Below are 20289 nucleotides of genomic sequence, written 5' to 3'. Positions count from 1 at the left end.
ACAAGACATGGATAACTATATATAATTCAAGATTATGGGTGGTCCCAAAATTATTAAGTCAGGTGTTGTCCCGCACATATTTGATTGTCAACCAGACAGAAAACCAGTTTTTTCTCAGCCTGAGGGAAGCAGCCCTTAAAAGGGTTAAACGACTGCTTCTTGAAGATGCCGCTTCTACATCTAAGTCTGTTCTAGATGACAACGATGATAAGAGACAGTGTGATCCTAATTTCACAAACTTAGTTCAATCAGGACCTGAATTAAACCAGCCAGCTTTACATCAAAAACGGTATCTCAATAAAGGTATTCAGTGTAAATGTCAAAGGAGTATTACAGTCGGGTTGTCGCCATTTAAAATACATAATAAGGATGAAGGAACTTCACCTATAAAAGACTTGAAACATTATTTGAAGATACAATAAAGAGTGAATCAGAAAGTTCTGTATTTGAAGATAATAGTGAATATATAGTGGTAGTGATGACTATTGGTACAATGAAAGTGATTCTGTATCTTGTGATGAAGATGCGAAAGAAGAGAAAGCAAAACAATTTAAAAGTTTGTCTCTGAATTGTGCAGTGATGAAGTTTCAATACAGACACCTATAACTAAATTTACAATCAAGATGCAGTAGAAATAAACAAACCAAGACGCGTTAAATGTTACTAGGGACACTCCTGAATCATAATTTACAATGTATATACATTGTATATTCCAAATCATGATTTCCAAAGTTTATACATTGTAAATTATGATTCGGAAGTGCTCCTAGTATGGTTTATTTATTTCTACTGCATCTTGATTGTAAATTTAGAATAGATTGTATACATTTCATTTTATACGTTCTAGTTAATGGAAAAATATTGTAAAACACAAACAATGCATCTATTTTTAACTCTAAAAAAGATAATAACAGGACACACATTTATGTCTTTTGGAGATGATTTCGCCATAAGCGAAAGAAATGCTTCGAGAATATTTGCAAAATATGTTCCATTAATTAGTTAATACTTAAGATCTTGTATTTTTAATCCCCAAGTTAGTTCAATTAAATTAAACTTATCCCTAGCATTTGAACTAAAGACGATTAAAATGTGCTATACAATCCCCAGAATAACCTAATCGTTTTGTTTTGAAAAACTCTCGTGAGTAATAGTACTTATGCGTTTTGAACCCTTTAGAAAGTAGCAATTTCTAAAGATTTATAAACTTCACTTTGAAACTAAATAAACTGATTGTAGAACTATACAAGAATACAAATACTACCTGGTAATTTCCAATTAAATACGATTAAAATGTAATATACAAGTCCCGTAATAGGTCTGGATCCCGCGTATGAAAAAAAAGTTGATTAATAGCAAGCTGAAAATTTGTTAATAGCTTAAGGGTGTCTAGTCGGATAAACTTTGATATATGGGAACACTGGAACAGGGGCAGTTTTAATTGTGGAACAGGTTAAAAATTTGGAACGGTCACACCACGAAAACGGCACCTTTATTTTGTCCGAGAGAACAGGCTTAAACTCTCCGAACAGAGATTAAACTGTCATGCAAAAATCAGACTGCTATTTATCACCTGTCATAATTCCTGTCATTTGACATATTCTACATGTTCCACTCATTAAAACGCCCATTTGGTGATAAATAGCAGTCTGATTTTTGCATGAGAGTTTAATCTCTGTTCGGAGAGTTCAAGTCTGTTCTGTCGGACAAAATACATATGCCGTTTTCGTGGCCTGACCGTTCCAAATTTTTAACCTGTTCCACAATTAAAACTGCCCCTGTTCCAGTGTTACCATATATCAAAGTTTGTCCGACTAGACACCCTTAAGCTATTAACAAATTTTCAGCTTGCTATTAATCAACTTTTTTTTCATACGCGGGATCCAGACCTATAATACTCTAATCGCGTTTTATACTCTGGGCTAATTAGCAAAATTCATGGAAAAGTTATTTACCAGCAATTTTATTGCTGGAATCGAATTATAAGATCCTCCATATTAATAATATGGGTGGGTTGTGATTGCGCGCAGCGGTCATATGAGATATGTTTTTCACGATTTGCTCCGACGAAAATTTTCCTCGGAAAATGCGGGTTTTCCTAACAAAAACTCTAATTTTCAAATAAAGTTTTAGGTAAGTAATTATTAATCAATAATTAAATAACTTAGTGACATCAAAGCTTTCTTGGTATAGATTGTAATTCCAGAAGCCGGTGAAAATGAAACGAATATTTTAGCAACAATTCAATTGTTAATTAACAATTTATGATCGCAATAAAAACCAAAATAATCATGATACATTGATCAAACTTATAAAGATTATAAAGATGAGATGCTTATTTAATATTTTATCGACAAAATATAAATTTTTCTTTTTTTTTGCATAATCTTTAAATTTTGAAAAAAAAAATAGTTATAATACGCTGGTCTAATTAGTAAAGTACAAAGAAAGGTTATTTACCAGCAATTTTATTGCTGGAATCGAATTATAAGATCCTATATATTATTAATATAGGTATGCAAAGTCCGCAGATAGTGTGCCACTTTTTTATAAACAAAATGGCGCCGATAAATCGTATTTTTTTCAATTATTGCTCTATAACTCCGAAGATTTTAACTTTACACCAAAAACACTCAAATAAAAATTCACCCCAATTTAATTCTACATAGAGTCATGTTTTTCCCGATTTGCTCCCACGAAAATTTTCCTCGAAAAAGTGGATTTTCCCAACAAAATCTCGATTTTCAAATAATTTTTTTGGGCCAGTAATTATTTATTAATAATTATATAGCTTAGTGAAATAAAAGCTTTCTTGGTATAGATTATAAATTCAGAAGCCGGTGAAAATGAAACGAATATTTTAGCAACAATTCAATTGTTAATTAACAATTTACAGTCGCAATAACAACCAAAATAATCATGAGACATTGATCAAACTTAGAAAGATTATAAAGGTGTGATGCCTATTTAATATTTTGTCGACAAAATATGAATTTTTCATTTTTTTGCATGATCTTTAAATGTTTAAAAAAAATTTTTATAAACAAATTAACATTTCTCAGAAATTGTTTATTATATTCTAATTTTAAAAAATACTTAAAATGCGTATTTCATAGGTCTTGAAAATGAATGCTTTAAAAAATTTTTCCAACCATTTGCAAAAAAGTTATGAAACAGCAAAGTAGATATACGATTGCTCCGTTGTTTATAATTTGTTTTAATTGTTTCAAAGCTTAAAAGTGAGTCTATGGTACAATCTAATTACTCACAAAGAATGTCAAAAATTAGTGCAATGGTTATATTTTAATCAAAGATTAAAAATACTTTTTTTTGTAATTTTTAGCGCAAAAGTAGGCCTGATACAGAGTCGGAGCTAAAATGTTCACTCGAAGCGACTGACACGCAGCATACATTATTTATTAAAAGTGTACGTCGCGCGGCCGCCGGTCGTCGCTTCGAGTGAAAATTTAGCTACGGTACTGTATTAGTCTACTTTCGCGCGTGTAAATTACAAAAAAATATATTTATAATCTTTAATTAAAATATAACCATTAAACTTATAATCGATATTTTTTTGTAAATAATTAGCTTGTACTTTAAACTCACTTCTACGCTTTGAAAGAATTAAAAAAATTATAAACACCGTAGTAATCGTATGTTTACTTTGCTCTTTCATAACTTTTTTGCAAATGGTTGCAAAAAAGTTTTAAAGCATTCATTTTCAAGATATTTGAAATGCGCATTTTAGCTATTTTTTAAAATTATAATATAATAAAAACTTTCTGAGAAACGTTAATTTGTTTATAACTATTTTTTTTAAACATTTAAAGATTATGCAAAAAAATTAAAAATTTATATTTTGTCGAGAAAATGTTAAATAGGCATCTCATCTTTATGAGATTTCAAAGTTTGATCAGTGTATCATAATTATTTTGGTTATTATTGCGACCGTAAATTATTAATTAACAACTGAATTGTTGCTAAAATATTCTTTCAATTTTCACCAGCTTCTGGAACTATAATCTAAACCAAGAAGATTTTTTAATATTATTTTAATATTTAAAAATTTATGCAAGTTCCCTGTTAAAAGAAAACACGCCACAGTGTAAGACATGGTGAAAAAGATGAAGAAGATAGAAGATGACCTACCAGACCAGATGATACGATGATATCAGAAAAGAACCAGGTAAAGAATGGATGATCATGTAAAACCGAGACATTGGAAACAAAAGTAGATGTATATGTCCACAGACGAACTGAGGAAAACAAAATACTGAATAAAGAAAAAAGAGAAGACAAGAAATTTGATATAATTGACTGTTTTTAACTGCCAAATGTACACTTACTTACTCATTGGCGTTACAACCCTTTGTGGGTTTTAGCCGACTCGACAACAACATGCCTCCACTCTTCTCTGTCTCGAGCTAGCTATATTAGCAGGAGACCTGAAAGCTATGTTCGTGGGGAATTGGATAGAGATTGCTTAAGACAGAAAAGAGTGGAGAAACGTTGTCGAGTGGGCTAAGACCCACGAAGGGTTGTAACGCCACGAAGTCTAAACATTTTCAACAATATTTGGACAAATAAGATACCAGTACCAAATAGTTGGAAAGAATACCTGATAATTCCTATTAAAAAACCTGGCAAACCAGACCGTGATCCAAATTCTTACCGACCTATCTCCTTGTCTTCATGTCTTTTAAAAACATTCGAAAGAATAATTAAAAATAGATTTGAACATTGGTTAGAACACGATGGTATACTTCCAAGATCCCAATATGGTTTTCGCAAGTCTAGGTCTACTCAAGATGCAACTGCAGCTCTAGTTACGTCAATTCAGCTTAACTTTACAAGAAATAAGTCTACAGCAGCTGCGTTCCTTGACATTTCCGCTGCTTTTGATAATGTTAATTTAGACATTCTTTACAAAAAAATGTTGTATATTGGAATCCCTAATTCATTTGCTCTCTTTTTAAAATCTTTATATTCCAACAGATTAACTTACTTAAAAATTAATAATGATGAATTTTCATATCCTCGACTAACTAATATTGGATTGCCACAGGGGAGTATTTTAAGCCCGATTTTATACATCCTGTACAACATAGATCTTGAAGTAAGTATACCCAACAATACAACAATTCTTCAATATGCTGATGATGTTGTTTTATATACAGAAGGAAAATTGTTAAGTAGATGTGAGGATAATTTAAAAGTCGCATTAGAAATCGTAAATCAGTGCTATGAAGAAGTAGGATTATCAATTTCTGACACAAAAACTGAGGTGTGTTACTTTACAAAAAAGCGTAGAGTTCCACAAGGCAATCTTAACTCAATTAAAAGCTGTGTTAAGTATCTTGGTACCTATCTAGACAGGAAATTGTCATGAAAAGATCACATTTATCATATTGTTAAAAAATCAGAAAACTCAATAAATATTTTAAGAGCTTTCTGTAAAACAAATTGGGGAGCAGACCCAAATATTGCTTTGATGTTTTACCGTAACATAATCAGACCCATTTTCGACTATAGCTGTCATTTGTTTGGATCAGCGACCAATACACTTTTAAATAAACTTGAAATTCAAAAAAATAAATGCTTAAGATTATGCCTAGGCTATTTAAAATCCACTCCAGTCCAAATAATGGAAAATGAAGCAGTGGAACCTCCATTGCATTTACGCCGCCAATTTCTCAGTGATGAATTTACAACTCGAATTCTGTCCAAAAAATGTAATTACCTTCAAGATCTACATGAGCTATCAGTTTTAGACCTCACTCATAGGTACTGGAGAATTAAAAAATCTATACCTTTGGTAGAAAGTTATCTAAGTACGGTAAAGTACAGTGAAGTTATCTATAAAAGCCAAATTCCGCCTTACTACAGTGCAATGACAAAAACATTATTTTCTAACAAGGTTAAAACATGTTATTTAAACTCACATTTACCGCCAAATATGTTTGATATACTTATTAGAGAAAAATGGTTAAATTTTCAGTACATATTTACCTATGGGTCAAAAGACGCAAATGGAACGGGCTGTGCACACTGTGCAGTATTCCACGAAAATAAAAATTTCCATCATCAATATAGCCTACCTATTGAATGCTCAATATACACAGCAGGAATGATAGCAGTAATGTTTGCTGTTCAGTATGTACTACTGAATCCAACTAGCAATTATGTTATATTTACTGACAGTAAAAGCGTGGTGGACAGATTGAGTAACATTCAAACAGTCAAACACATAAACCACATTGAATTGAATATTCTTAAAACTCTGTTTGAAATTATACAATCAGGAGTAAATGTAACAATTGCTTGGATTAAGGATCATTCGGGAATAAAAGGCAATGAAATAGTTGACAATTTTGCTAAATCAGCTTATGTGATCGGAGAAAAAATAAACAAAAATTTAATTCCAGCTTCAGATATTGATACTTTTAACAGACAAAAACTTAAAAATAATTGGCAATTGCATTACAGAGAATGTAATACTGGCTCAAATTTTGCTCATTGTAACCCTAGGATATTCTCAAAAAGATGGTTTTACACAGAATATAACAGACATTTTATAAAGACCATTAATCGATTGAGAGCCAATCATGCTCTTACGCCATCTTACATGCATAGAATCGGCTTGGCAGATACTCCCAATTGTACTTGTGGCAAAATCGGAGATCTAACACATGTCATAATAGAATGTCATTTAAACATAAATAACATAAACGACCTTTATAAGGAATTAAAAGATTTAAAATGTTTTCCCAATAAACCTAAATACTTTAATATTTACAAATGATATGGAAATTCTTCATCTCATTTATAAACATGTTAAATTATGTAAATACAAGTTGTAAACGTAATATGTAATAAATAGGCATAATTTGTTAATGTGGTTTGAAAAAATAAAAAAAAATAATATTAAAAAAAAACACAAAATAAAATAATAACAAAAAAATAAACAAAAAAAAAAAGAAAAAAAGGAACAAAAAAATAGAAAAAAAAAAGAAGTAAAAAAAAGTGTTTCGCACAAATTAAAATATATATAAAAGAAAACACAGTAAAATAATTAAAAAAAAACAAAATAAAAAAAGCTCCACAATGTACCAATGTATCTATAAAAATAAAATTGTAGAATGTACTTATGTTATAAGAAATTTATGACTATGAATCTGCAATCAATCAGAAACAAGTCTGGCTAATTGGCTCTGCCAAAGCCATTTTTCAAAATAAAAAAAAAACGCCACGAAGTCATTAAGTGTACATTTGGCAGTTAAAAAGAAAAAACAATATTTACTTAGATTCTGTGCAAATCTTCCGTAAATGAATAACAACAGTCGATCTTATCTTTATTCTCTTCTCTTTTTCTTTATTCAGTGTTTTGTTTTCCTCAGTTCGTCTATGGACATCCCACATAACAATGATGTTCGCATCATGTTCTAAGCATATCCTACCAACATTCGTCGAAGTATATCCTTTTTAGTATATGCGTAGTACAAGCATAGCATGTACCATAAAAAACATTCTAAATTTCATGTTCTTTGCATGTGCCTCAAAGAATATTCTTGCACCGAATATACTGAGCACATTCGGGTACGTAGTATCTCGGAATGTTCGTAAAAGTTTATTCTTAGAATATACCTTAATCGAATATTCTTAGTATATGCGTAAGTATATGCAAAAGTATATGCTTAACACATACTTGTATATACTTTTAAAATATCTTAAAAAGAATATACTGTATGTACCTATAGGAAGAAGAATAATGTTAGCCTATAGATTATCAACTTCGCGTTAAGAATAATTAATCAAATTTATGTATTTTGGTAGGTACTAGTGAACTATCTAATTCATTTTTTTAACCGTTTTAATTGTATGGTAAAAAGTTTAAAACTTAATTCTATAGAGGAAAAATGAGAAATTCTCGTTTCGTTTTCAGTTGAAATGAATATACCATTTTGATTTGAGTTTATACCATAAGTATTTTTACCTATAATTTTCAGGAATCCGGAAACGGCCATTCATTGTCATTCTGACCCTTGCAGTGCATTTTATACCTGCACAAGGGAAGGGGGTAGGTAACAAAAGAGCAAAATATGAAAATAGTTTCCATTACAGTTATGCATTTATGTCTACGCTGTTAGGTAGGACCAAGTATTTCTAGCTACAAGGACTAAAACATTTTTAAGAACATAAAAAGCAGTTTGAAAATAATAAATTGATATTGGTACTTCAATATTTCCTAAATACCTAGTAAGTAAAAGTATGTATAATGTATATAGATACCTATAAATTTTAGTAATTTACATACATATTATATATATTTGGCTATTATATAATTATATAAGCAGCATTTTTATTTTGATGTGCACATAATAACTAAATATAACTTATATTTTATATATAGGCTACTTACCCATATAATATTTATTATACATAGGTACCTATATAACTAACTAAAGTTTATATATTTTATACTTACTTTTTACGTAATATTGTAGAATGTAATAACTACATTCTCATATGCAATTAGAATATGTAAATATAATATATTAGTAGAACCAAAGAATACTTAGTATTCTTTGGTAGAACCTATATAGGATGAGATTGGGTGATGTTGAAAACATACTTCTGCGAAATACAGCACATCCTTGGAATATTCTTCCCATATACTAAAAATATGTGCGATAGTACATTCTAAGTATATACATAGAAGGTATATAGCACTTCCTTGGAATATTCTTCCCATATACTAAAAATATGTGCGATAGTACATTCTAAGTATATAACTAGAAGGTATATAGCACTTCCTTGGAATATTCTTCCCATATACTAAAAATATGTGCGATAGTACATTCTAAGTATATAAATAGAAGGTTTATAGCACCTCCTTAGAATCTTCTAAAAAGTATGTTCTTGGTATATACTGAAAAGAAGTGCGGTAGTACATTCTAAGTATATACATAGAACGTTTAAGTACTGTAATGTAGTATATACTCAGTATATGCTCTGCACATTCGCAATGGTAATTACGCATATTCTAAGTATATACTTTTTCTGAAAAGTATGTTCTATGAATCTACTAAGAACATGAAATTGTTATGTGGGATACACCTACTTTTGTTTCCATATTATGTCTCGGTTTTACATGACCATCAGCCAAATGTACACTGTTATTCATAAAAACAATTTATTACACTTACGTTATAGAATTTACCCCAATTTCAAATCCAAAATTGTATATTTCATTGACAGCTTGATAGTTGGTATTGTCATGTGGAATAAAAAATGTGGCACTAACTGGTCTTTTATCAGGATTGACTTGATGTATCAATAATGGTAAGTAAACGTCATCTAACATTTGCTCCGTAAAGTGGTCGTCAAAGGTTAAAGTAATAAACTAAAAAAAAAAAAATTCTTAATAAACAATTTGTTTAGATTATTTTTAAATGTTCATAATTTTTATAATGAATTCATAGAGATGATTCCTAATTCTGTTATTCTTTTAATTTACTGATGCCCATTGGACTGCTATGAAGTTCTTATTTTCGATATACAGTGGAACCTCGATAAGTCGGCCCCCGATAATCCGGAAGTCCGGCTAACCCGGACCGATTTTCATCAGACAAACATTTCAACAATAAAAATGTATGTATTATGTTAAAACATTTTATCTGTAGCCTCTTCTGGAATGTCTTAAAAATATCGAGTTTCATTGATAAAACTTCGCTTCGACCATAATATAATATTTGAGAGATAATGGGTATTTGTCTAATTTGAACTATACGCTGTGAGCTCGTACGTAGAGGGGATATTTAAGATTCGCGAGCGCCAATATAGTGACAAGTCTGTAAACGTTTACTGGAAATTTGACATAAATGTCTTTACGTTTTAAATACTGAATTTAAGTTTTTTTAATGTTCCGTAATATGTAATTATAAATTAATCTATTAATCTTAGCGCCATCTACACGATAATTGTGAAAGTATCCGAAGTAAGAAATTAATATTTCATCAATAGGGCTTTTCATTCACGGTCATTTGTTTCGAGCTTCTGCCATAATGTTGTATAATCCGTGTATATTAATATTATACACGGATTATACGACATTTGACAGAAGCTCGAAACAAATGACAATCGATGAAAAGCCCTATAGAACGTCAAAATGATTAGCAAAATCTTAAAAGAATCGATTACAATTTAATGACTTTTTTGCGTTGTAAATATAATTAAGCGATAACAATTAAATAATAAATTTAAAAATTACCGGTGAAAGTTGCATTACTAATCCGCTAGGAGCGACACCAGCGAAGCTCAGAGCGTATACGATAGTAAAAATGACTCATGGCACACGGCGGCGGCGGCAGAGCGATGTTAATTATCTGGGGCTATCGCAAACAACAGGCACCTGTTATTCCTTTATTTATTTCCAAGTGTCTTTTAAAAAATTATTTTTTAAACAATGGTCTTTTAAACAATGAAAGAGCCACTGTTCTTAAATAACATAACATTGTTCCGATGGCAGACGAAATTGACACAACCGAAACTGACTGAGTTTTTTTACCTAGAAATGAACAATACTCTATACTGTCTATACTATTAGGGGAGTGCAATTAGAACGAATACATGCATTGTTTCGGAAAAATTCAAACAAGCTTATATTTTTCTAAAACTTTTTTTGTTAGTTTATATACATGTTAAAGTAAAAAGTTTTATTTGCAGATTTGGCCGCTAAGTGTTTATTAATTGTTTAAACAATAACAATTGTTTTGTATAAATAATTTTAAAAATATCGTTAAATTCATCATTTTACTTTGATCAAATATGTTTCTCTTTTGTTTTTGATTATGCTGAATCCGAATATGGCATTGCAATTTGAAAAGTCTTATACAGAAGCTCTTATGCAGTATGTCTGCGTAGCTAGGAACCACATGGAAAACGTTTTTATTATCAATTTTACGAAAAAATGTTATTCTTCATAAAATGCTCTGAATAGTCAAAAATCTAAAACTCAACCATCAGATATCAAATTTTATCAATTTTATACGAGTTATGTCAAAAATATGAATTTCGTTAGAGAGTAAAGTACCTTTATATTCCAGAATATCAAAAAATGATATAATGAAAAGTTGTTTAAAATTAAAAACTATGTTTAAATATACAATTCCATCATTACAAAACACATATTCACCAAAAGAAAGCAACTTGGACTCAAACTTCAACAAATGTACTGGATTCTGGGTAGACATTCAAGACTGTCAATTGAAAATAAATTAGTGGTATACAAAGCCATACTTAAACCCATATGGACCTATGGCATACAGCTATGGGGCTCAGCCAGCAACTCTAACTTGGAAATTATACAACGTTTTCAAAATAAGGCATTAAGAACCATAGTAAACGCTCCATGGTACGTCCCCAACGCAATAATAGAGAGAGACCTGAAAGTTCCCAGCATCAAAGAAGAAATCAGCAAATACAGTGAAAAGTATGAAGAAAGACTTAGTGCGCATCCAAATGATTTCGCGAGTGAATTATTAAACACGGAGGGTGAAGTTCGCAGACTTAAGCGTTATATAAACCAACTGACTTAAAAAATAGATTTTAGATAAATTAGAACTATTTTAAGTTTTACTTTATTTTACTAGTAGTACTATCTATACATTTGTTGATAATTTAGAAAGGAAAGTTTTCATTGGAATTCTTACCTACATGTCATAGCCTAAGAAAGTCATAACTTTAACTGATTGTTCCTAACGGAACAGATTGTTAAATAAATTGGAGAGTAAAAAAAACATCATTCTGATCGAAAAAAAAAAATTCAATTTTTTCTCAAATTACGGATACTCATCATCATTTTATTACAATTATGATAACTATTTTATTATCACTTTTACGAAAAAAAGTTATTCCTCATAAAATGCTCTCCCTGGTCTAAAATCTAAGATACAACCATCATATTATATCAAACTTTTTTAATTTTATACGAGGTATGTAAAGAATATGAATTTTCTTAAGAATTAAGTGCCTTTATTATTCACAATATTTTAATTAGGATATAATTGAACACTAAAACAATTTTTTTAATTCCAAACAACTTTTCTTAATAAAAATTTTCGATATTGTGAAGTTTAAAGGTACTCTTTAGGGCGAACTCTTAGGTTTACTCTTGAGTGAAATTCATATTTTTTGACATACCTCGTATAAAATTAATTAAATTTGATATTTGATGATTGCCTTTTAGATTACATACGATGCAGAGTATTTTATAAAGAATAACTTTTTTCGTAAACCTATAATAAAAAAGTTATCAATAGGTTCCAAGTTACGCAGACATACTGTATAAGAGCTAAAAAAATTTTTTTGCTGAACATTTATTATTGTTGAAGCTTATTATTAAATGTATTTTAGGTAAGTTTTACAGAAAAAAGTTTTGATCACTTTGTATAAACATTTTTTTAGCTAGTAATTTTCGGTTTTTGTATTACATTTTTGTTATCTTTCTTAATTTTCTCAAAAAGAAATCGTTTATTTTATTTCTAAAGTAAAATAATTTAGTGCATTTTAAATATTACATCCTAAGCTATAAAAAAACGCTTATAAAACTGTAATAGATCTGTTCAAACTTGAGTAATACCGTCTTAAAGTGGTGGTAATTATATAAAACTACGAAGATTTCAAAAATTACATTTCTTGAGACGTCATATAATTTGAAATAAATTTTTGAGATTTTTTTTTGAATAAAACGTCATTTAGTAAGACGCTTAAAAGGTAAGTTGTGCAAAATTGAGAGTTTTATAAGAAAAATTGTATTAGTTACACATTTTTAAATCATTTTTAAACAAAATTCATGTAAGGCTCACTTTCCGCTCACACCGTACTTATGCCCATACATTTTTATTTCTTTCTATTATAACCATAAGATAGCTTAATTATTCTTCTTTCATGTTCAATTTGTAAAATTTCATTTGATCTATTAGTTAAAGAATTACATTAAAATAACTCTACCGTGCACTTCGCCGTACTGTAGTTTACAGTGCGCCAATGTTTGTGAGAAGGGTGACTTTAGCGTTATAAATAAAAAATTATAGAAGGTACAGGTTTAATTTTACAAAATTCTTTATATAACGTTTTTTTTGTAAAATATTCTGAATTTTTCAATGGTCAAGTCAGTTTTTTTCTAAAATTTATATTTTCGGAGTTATTTAAAAAAACATCGAATTTCGCAGTTCATTTGTTTAATAAAAAATGAAGCACACACTTCTCGAGTAGAACTTTTTGATATTATGTTGTTTATTAAACATTTCTTAATGAAATTATAGAGTTCTATCTTGTTTGATTTTTTCCGAAGTGAAAATCTATATGCACTATATACAGGGTGTCCCAAAAAGAATGGTCATAAATTATACCACACATTCTGGGGTCAAAAATAGTTCGGTTGAACCTAACTTACCTTAGTACAAATGTGCTTATAAAAAAAGTTACAGCTCTTTGAAGTTACAAAATGAAAATCGATTTTTTTCAATATATCGAAAACTCTCAGAGATTTTTTATTGAAAACGGACATGTATCATTCTTATGGCAGGACCACCTTAAAACAAAATTATAGTGAAATTTGTCCACCCATAAAAAATTTATGGGGATTTTCTTCCCTTAAACCCCCCCAAACTTTTGTGTACGTTCCAATTAATCCATTATTGCGGTACCATTAGTTGAACACAACGTTTTTAAAACTTTTTTGCCTCTTAGTATTTTTTCGATAAGCCAGTTTTTATCGAGATGCGGCTTCTTTTTTACTATATTTACATAAAAAATGTATGGGGGTTTTGTTCCTTTAAACCCCCCAAATGTTTGTGTACGTTCCAATTAAACTATTATTGTGGTACCATTAGTTACACACAGTGTTTTTAAAACTTTTTTGCCTCTTAGTCTTTTTGAAGTTATACTTCTTTACCGGCGATAGAGGGTAAATTTTTATATGGGAAAACCTAGCGACCGGGCGCATGCGCATTATAACTTTGTTCTGATTGGATGTTCAAATGACATGTCAAAAATTATTCAATATGGTGGCTGTGGCACAGCTGTAGTTAGATTATTTATGGTTGTTGCGTTTTAAAATTTGTGTGAAAAGAAACAACAAACAAAAGTTAGTTAATAGTTATACTGCCTTTTTAAATAGTTTTCATATACCTATATTTTTGGACTTTTGGACTATTTTGGACAAGGAAAACTCATTCTAATTTGGTAAGTACCTAGTTTTTATTATAATCATATTGTAATTATACATTTGGATTAGGTTGAAATACATACATTTATTTTCTCAAGAATGCGGATTTTAGAGAGAAATCCCAAATTAGGTTCGATTTTTATTTTTAAATTATGATTTTTTGGCGTAGATTTATTTATCTAGTAGGTATGTAATGCTTTGATTTACATACTTAATTTGATTACCAACAAAAGTTCTACCAATCTTCATCTAATATATTGTTTTCTTACTGTTTTGTTATATTTTTATATTTTCTTCCACAAAATTTAAACTACATAATTTTCAAAACAATTGTCAAACAGTAAAACGTTCAGTTACCGTATTTTTCCACATGATAAATAATGTGCGATTGGACGAGTGAGTCTACGCTTCGATTACGAGTCAAAGCGGCACGAAATTCAAGGGTTCAATTCCCGATGCAAGTTTTATTTTTTTATTTTTTTATGCATATTATGATTGTAAGTATATTTGTTATATAATTTTTTTTTTTCAGCAAATGCGTATTTAAAATTTTTGCCAACAATTATTATCGTCCAGAAATCATTTTTTCTTTGTGGCATTTTTCAATGTGTTTGTGTGCGTTTTATTCTTTTATTTTTTTAAATTTTTGGTATAGTCTTAAAAATCACATAATATGTAGTAGAAGTATAACTTCTTACGTGCGTACAAAGTACACACACATTCTTGTTTTGATAAGTCAACTTTTATCGAGATGTGGCTTCTTTTTCAAAATATACCAAAAAATTTAAGTTATAAATAAATTTTCAGATTATTAACAGGTGTCTATAATCATACTTAACCATATACAAATATGTGGTGGATTCGACAAATATTCAAAATATCTCGATAATCACTGGCTTATCAAAAAAGTACTAAGAGGAAAAAAAGTTTTAAAAATATTGTGTTTAACTAATGGTGCCACAATAATAATTTAATTGGAACGTACATAAAAGTTTGGGGGGTTTAAGGGAACAAAACCCCCATAAAATTTTTATGGGGTGCACAAATTTTACTATAATTTTTTTTATAAGATGATGCTGCGATAAAAATTCCTCATGTCCATTATCAATAAAAAACCTCTAGGAGTTTTCGATATATGAAAAAAAATCGATTTTCATTTTGTAACTTCAAAGGGCTGTAACTCTTTTTGTGTGCACTATAGTATATAGGTAAGTGAGGTTCAATCAACCTATTTTTGACCCCAGAATCTGTGGTATAATTTATGACCAATCTTTTCGGGACACCCTGTATAAATCTATATACTCTATACAACTATAGGTAAGTTAGATGTGTACTGTGCATATATATTTCATGTTATTTTAATTATAACGGACTTTATCTACAAGTATACCGTATTTTATTAATTTTTACCATGCTCTCCGGCTAACTCGGATTTTCGATAACCCGGTTCGGCCGCGGTCCCGATTAAACCGAGTTATCGAGGTTCCACTGTATAAAATTTTTCAAATTATCATGGAAGCGGAAAAATTAATCCAAAAATTGTGTATCATGCACAGACAATTTTGCGCAATCCTGTTTTGAAAAAAGTTAAAGCGACTAGAGGCAACCCACATACCAAAAACAGTGGACTGAAAGATCTAAAAGCAGAAGTCGAACTCGAACTAAAATAGATCAGCAGAATATGCGAGGAGAGAAACATTACATTAATGAAGAAGCACTAAGTGAAGATGACGGAAGACTAGAAACTCACAGTAAGGACGAAATCGAAAGTGCCACAGCATACGAAATACAAAAACAGATAAAAAAGCTCAGAAATTACAAGGCAGTAGGTGAGGACGATATTGTAGCAGAGCTAATAAAATAATATAAATGAGCATCATTGCATAAAGAAAAATTTCTTCTAATAGATGAAATATGGAATAAACATATGATGCTAGATGAACGGAACAGAGGAATTATTACGCCAGGGAAATAAGGCAAAAATATTCCGTGCTCGGGACACTTGAACAGCCAGGTTGCAAATGGTTTTTTTTGAGTACCTACCTACTATATACCTAATAAATTATAAATACAAAAATGCCCGTCACAGTTCCGACGAGAATTTTAGTTATTAACAAATAAGCGTCAAAAATGTCAGTTTTTTCGTTTATATCGCTATAGGTAAAAATAGGGTAATTAAATAGATATCTTATTTATAGTATCCTTCTTTTAGTAGATGAGCAAAGGTTTAAAATGGCAGTTTTTGAATTTTAGTCCGATCCTTTCGGAAATTTCAAAATAAAATTAGAATTTCGAGAATAAAAAAATTGCTATAACTTTTGCGAAAATGACCTTCAGACTTTCATATTGCATGAAAAGTTGAGTCAAACAGTCCAAACAGTAGGCAAATTTTAAGACGATTCGTCAATTAGCTTAAATATTATTCAATTTGTTTATCCCAAAGAGCTTTTTTTTTTAAATGTTATTGTTCAGAAAATAATAACGATATAGCAATTCTGTGAAAACCACGTGAAAGAAGAATAGTTATATTTTCAACATATTTAAAAAAAATCATTTTTATCATTCCGAAAACATTTTTCTAAAGTAGGGTTATTTTTGGCTTATAATCAATTTGAATAACTTTGTTAATATTGACTCTAGACTAAAACTACTTTGGGATTTGAAAAGCTGGTATTTTTACACGAATTTAAAAAAAACCTTTTCGTCTAGGTTAATCAGGGTCAAAGTTAGCCACTTTTTTATCTAATTCACAGCTACTTTGTTTATAACAATTAAGCAACCTAACTAGCGCCATTTTTAAGTTCAAGGTAGATACAGTCGGAAAAATGAAAGAATACCCATAAACGAACATATAAAACACGCTGTATTTTCCTGTCACCGTGTTACAAAGAAAATTGCCCAGCGCAAGTACATGTATTAATAATTATTACATGTACTTGCGCTGGCCAATTTTTTGTATGACACGGTGACAGGAAAATACAGCGTGTTTTATATGTTCGTTCATGGGTATTCTTTCATTTTTCCTATTGTATATAGTTTATGTGTAAAATTTGACTAAACTTTGAACTTTAATAAAGTGGTTAAAATCGGCCATTTTTAACCCTCAAAAACTATGTGAAAAACTGAAAATTTGAATGTTGCCAAGGTAGGTAGATATTCTTTAAACATCGATTGATGAAATCCCGAAGAGTTTTTTGCAATACATTATTCAAAACTCCTTTGTTTTTTAATTGCCAATCAAGCGTGCGCGACACTATTTTCCACCGACAGTATGGTGCAAATGAAAGGAATAAATTCGTTATTTCGTAAACCGGCGACTTTAAGGAAAAATCCCGAAACAGGTCGATTTTTATTTTTAAGTTATGATATTGTGGCATATATGGTATACTAGTGACGTCATCCATCTGGACGTGATAACGTAATCGATGATTTTTTTAAATGAGAATAGGGGTCGTGTGCTAGCTCATTTGAAAGGTTCTTCAACTCTCTATTCAGTGATATAAACATTTACATAATTATTTATACAGGGTGTCCAAAAAATTTTTATTAAATTAAATTATTTGACAAAAAAATAAGTAGAAGGACACCCTGTATAAATAATTATGTAAATGTTTACATTACTGAATAGAAAATTGAAGAACCTTTCAAATGAGCTACCACACGACCCCTATTCTCATTTAAAAAAATCATCGATTACGTCATCACGCCCAGACGGATGACGTCACTAGTATACGATATACGCCACAATATCATAACTTAAAAATAAAAATCGACCTGTTTCGGGATTTTTCCTTAAAGTCGTCGGTTTACGAAATAACGAATTTATTCCTTTCATTTGCACCATACTCTCGGTGGAATATAGTGTCGCGCACGCTTGATTACCAATTAAAAAACAAACTAGTTTTGAATATGGTATAGAAAAAAACTCTTCGGGATTTCATCAATCGATGTTTAAAGAATATCTACTTACCTTGGCAACATTCCAATTTTCAGTTTTTCACATAGTTCTTGAGGGTTAAAAATGGCCGATTTCGCCGTTTTTAAATTTTTAATCGCTTATATGTCAAAAACTATCATTTTTAGAGAAAAGTCACTAAAGGCCTTTTCTGTTTGGAATGATCCAAAAAATCTAAAAAAACTTTTTTCCATGCAAAAAAAATAATTTTAGGAAAAAAACAAAAAAAAAACGTTTAAAAAATTTTTGACCACCTTTTGGTCCTGGCAACATGCAAATTTGTTAAAAGGAGTCCTTTTTGAGTAAAATTGTGCAAAAAATCCGAATTAGAATATTTTCCCTAGTGGATGCGCAGTGGCTTTCTGGACTAAATGCATCTGTAATTGTTTATTTTATCATTTACTCATTTAGAGTTTAGGCAAATTTTGTACCTAGATACTTACTTGTGGCCAATCATCCAGTGCAGTTGTAAAAGGAGAACTTGCATCTGAGCACCTACAATTAGTTTGAATGGTGCAGCTCGTAGGATCACATTTCTGAGCGGGTTCTAAACACACTAATTGAATAAGAAATGAGCAAAAAACTAATAAGAGTATGAATTTATGACCACCCATTTCTGTCGGAACTTAATTAATAATAAACTTAAAAATTAAAGATTATTGAATCGTCTGTTATCGTAATAAATGAATAACTAGATAACATTCTTATTGGCATAATTATCATATTTTATATTAAAATTTAGAAATAGTTCATTGTTATACTATGTGCACCGTCTACTTAATTAGAAACATATCTGTAAAATTTGAAGTTATTAACTAATCTGAACAAAAATTGTTTAAAGGTCAAGTATTAACAGAACTACGAGAAAAGTTTTAAATGTCTATTCTAACTTTTAGCACACATTTTTTTGCAGTAGGAAATAGAATATTTGTAATAACAATATTTTTATTAAAATTATTATTTTTTTTTTGAAAAATGGCTTTGGCAGAGCCAATTGGCCAGACTTGTTTGTGATTGATTGCAGATTCATAGTCATAAATTTCTTATTTCATAACATAAGTACATACTACAATATTATTTTTAGATACATAGGTACATAGTGTTGCTTTTTTTATTTTGTTTTTTTTTTTAATTATTTTACTGTTTTTTTAATATATATTTTAATTTGTGCTAAACACTTTTTTTACTTTCTTTTTTTTATTTTTCTTTTCTTTTTTATTTTTGATTTATTTTTTTTTGTTATTATTATGTTACTGTGTTTTTTATATATTTTTTTTCTTTTTTTTTTAATTTTTTCAAACCACATTAACAAATTATGCCTAGTTAGTAGGTATATATTACATTTACAACTTGTATTTACATAATTTAACATGTTTATAAATGAGATGAAGAATTTCCATATCATTTGTAAATATTAAAGTATTAAGATTTATTGGGAAAAACATTTTAAATTTTTTAATTCCTTACAAAGGTCGTTTATATTATTTATTTGTAAATGACATTCTAATATGACATGTGTTAGATCTCCGATTTTGCCACAAGTACAATTAGGAGTATCTGACAAGCCGATTCTATGTATGTAAGATGGCGTAAGAGCATGATTGGCTCTCAGCCGATTAATGGTCTTTATAAAATGTCTATTAAATTTTGTGTAAAACCATCTTCCCGAGAATATCCTAGGGCCTAGGGTTACCATGAGCAAAATTTGAGCCAGTATTACATTCTCTGTAATACATTTGCCAATTATTTTTAAGTTTTTGTCTGCTAAAAGTATCGATATCTGAAGCTTTTTTTTTTGTAAGCATTTATTAACAATCAAAATTACATATTCTATAAGCTAATTTGATAACAAGTACAATAACATATATCAATGTATTATTGTACACTAAAATGGCGTTATGAGGTACATCACCCAGCGGTTTCACCTCAGTTTCAGCGAAGATCTATGGGCCATAATCTTCGCAATCTTCTGTTGTTTAGTGGCTGCAGTAATGGTAATATTAATTGGTTGGGGTGGTCTTCCAATTTCTCGTGATGTCTGTTGGCTCTTTTTTGAATTACTGTGCTGACTAACGGGATGTTTAGGTCTGTATGAAGGGTTTGG

General features: G+C 29.8%; 1 protein-coding gene across 1 annotated transcript in view; it reads right to left on the bottom strand.

Moving 5' to 3' along the window:
- LOC126884627 (chitin deacetylase 7-like) overlaps positions 1 to 18956 on the bottom strand; it is a 44397-nt gene extending 25441 nt beyond the window's left edge. The window contains exons 1-2 of the mRNA XM_050650687.1: positions 18629 to 18956; positions 9207 to 9403 (exon numbers count right to left, since the gene is read on the bottom strand). Of these exons, the coding sequence (XP_050506644.1) occupies positions 9207 to 9403; positions 18629 to 18799 (368 nt within the window). The 5' untranslated portion in view covers positions 18800 to 18956. The remainder of the gene's footprint in view (positions 1 to 9206; positions 9404 to 18628) is intronic.
- Between the last annotated feature and the right edge of the window lie 1333 nt (positions 18957 to 20289).

The sequence above is a fragment of the Diabrotica virgifera genome, chromosome 5 (assembly GCF_917563875.1).
Source record: "Diabrotica virgifera virgifera chromosome 5, PGI_DIABVI_V3a".
In the NCBI taxonomy this organism is placed as follows: domain Eukaryota; kingdom Metazoa; phylum Arthropoda; class Insecta; order Coleoptera; family Chrysomelidae; genus Diabrotica; species Diabrotica virgifera.
The sequence above is the reverse complement of the archived record's forward strand: the minus strand, read 5'-3'. Positions and strand labels throughout refer to the sequence as shown.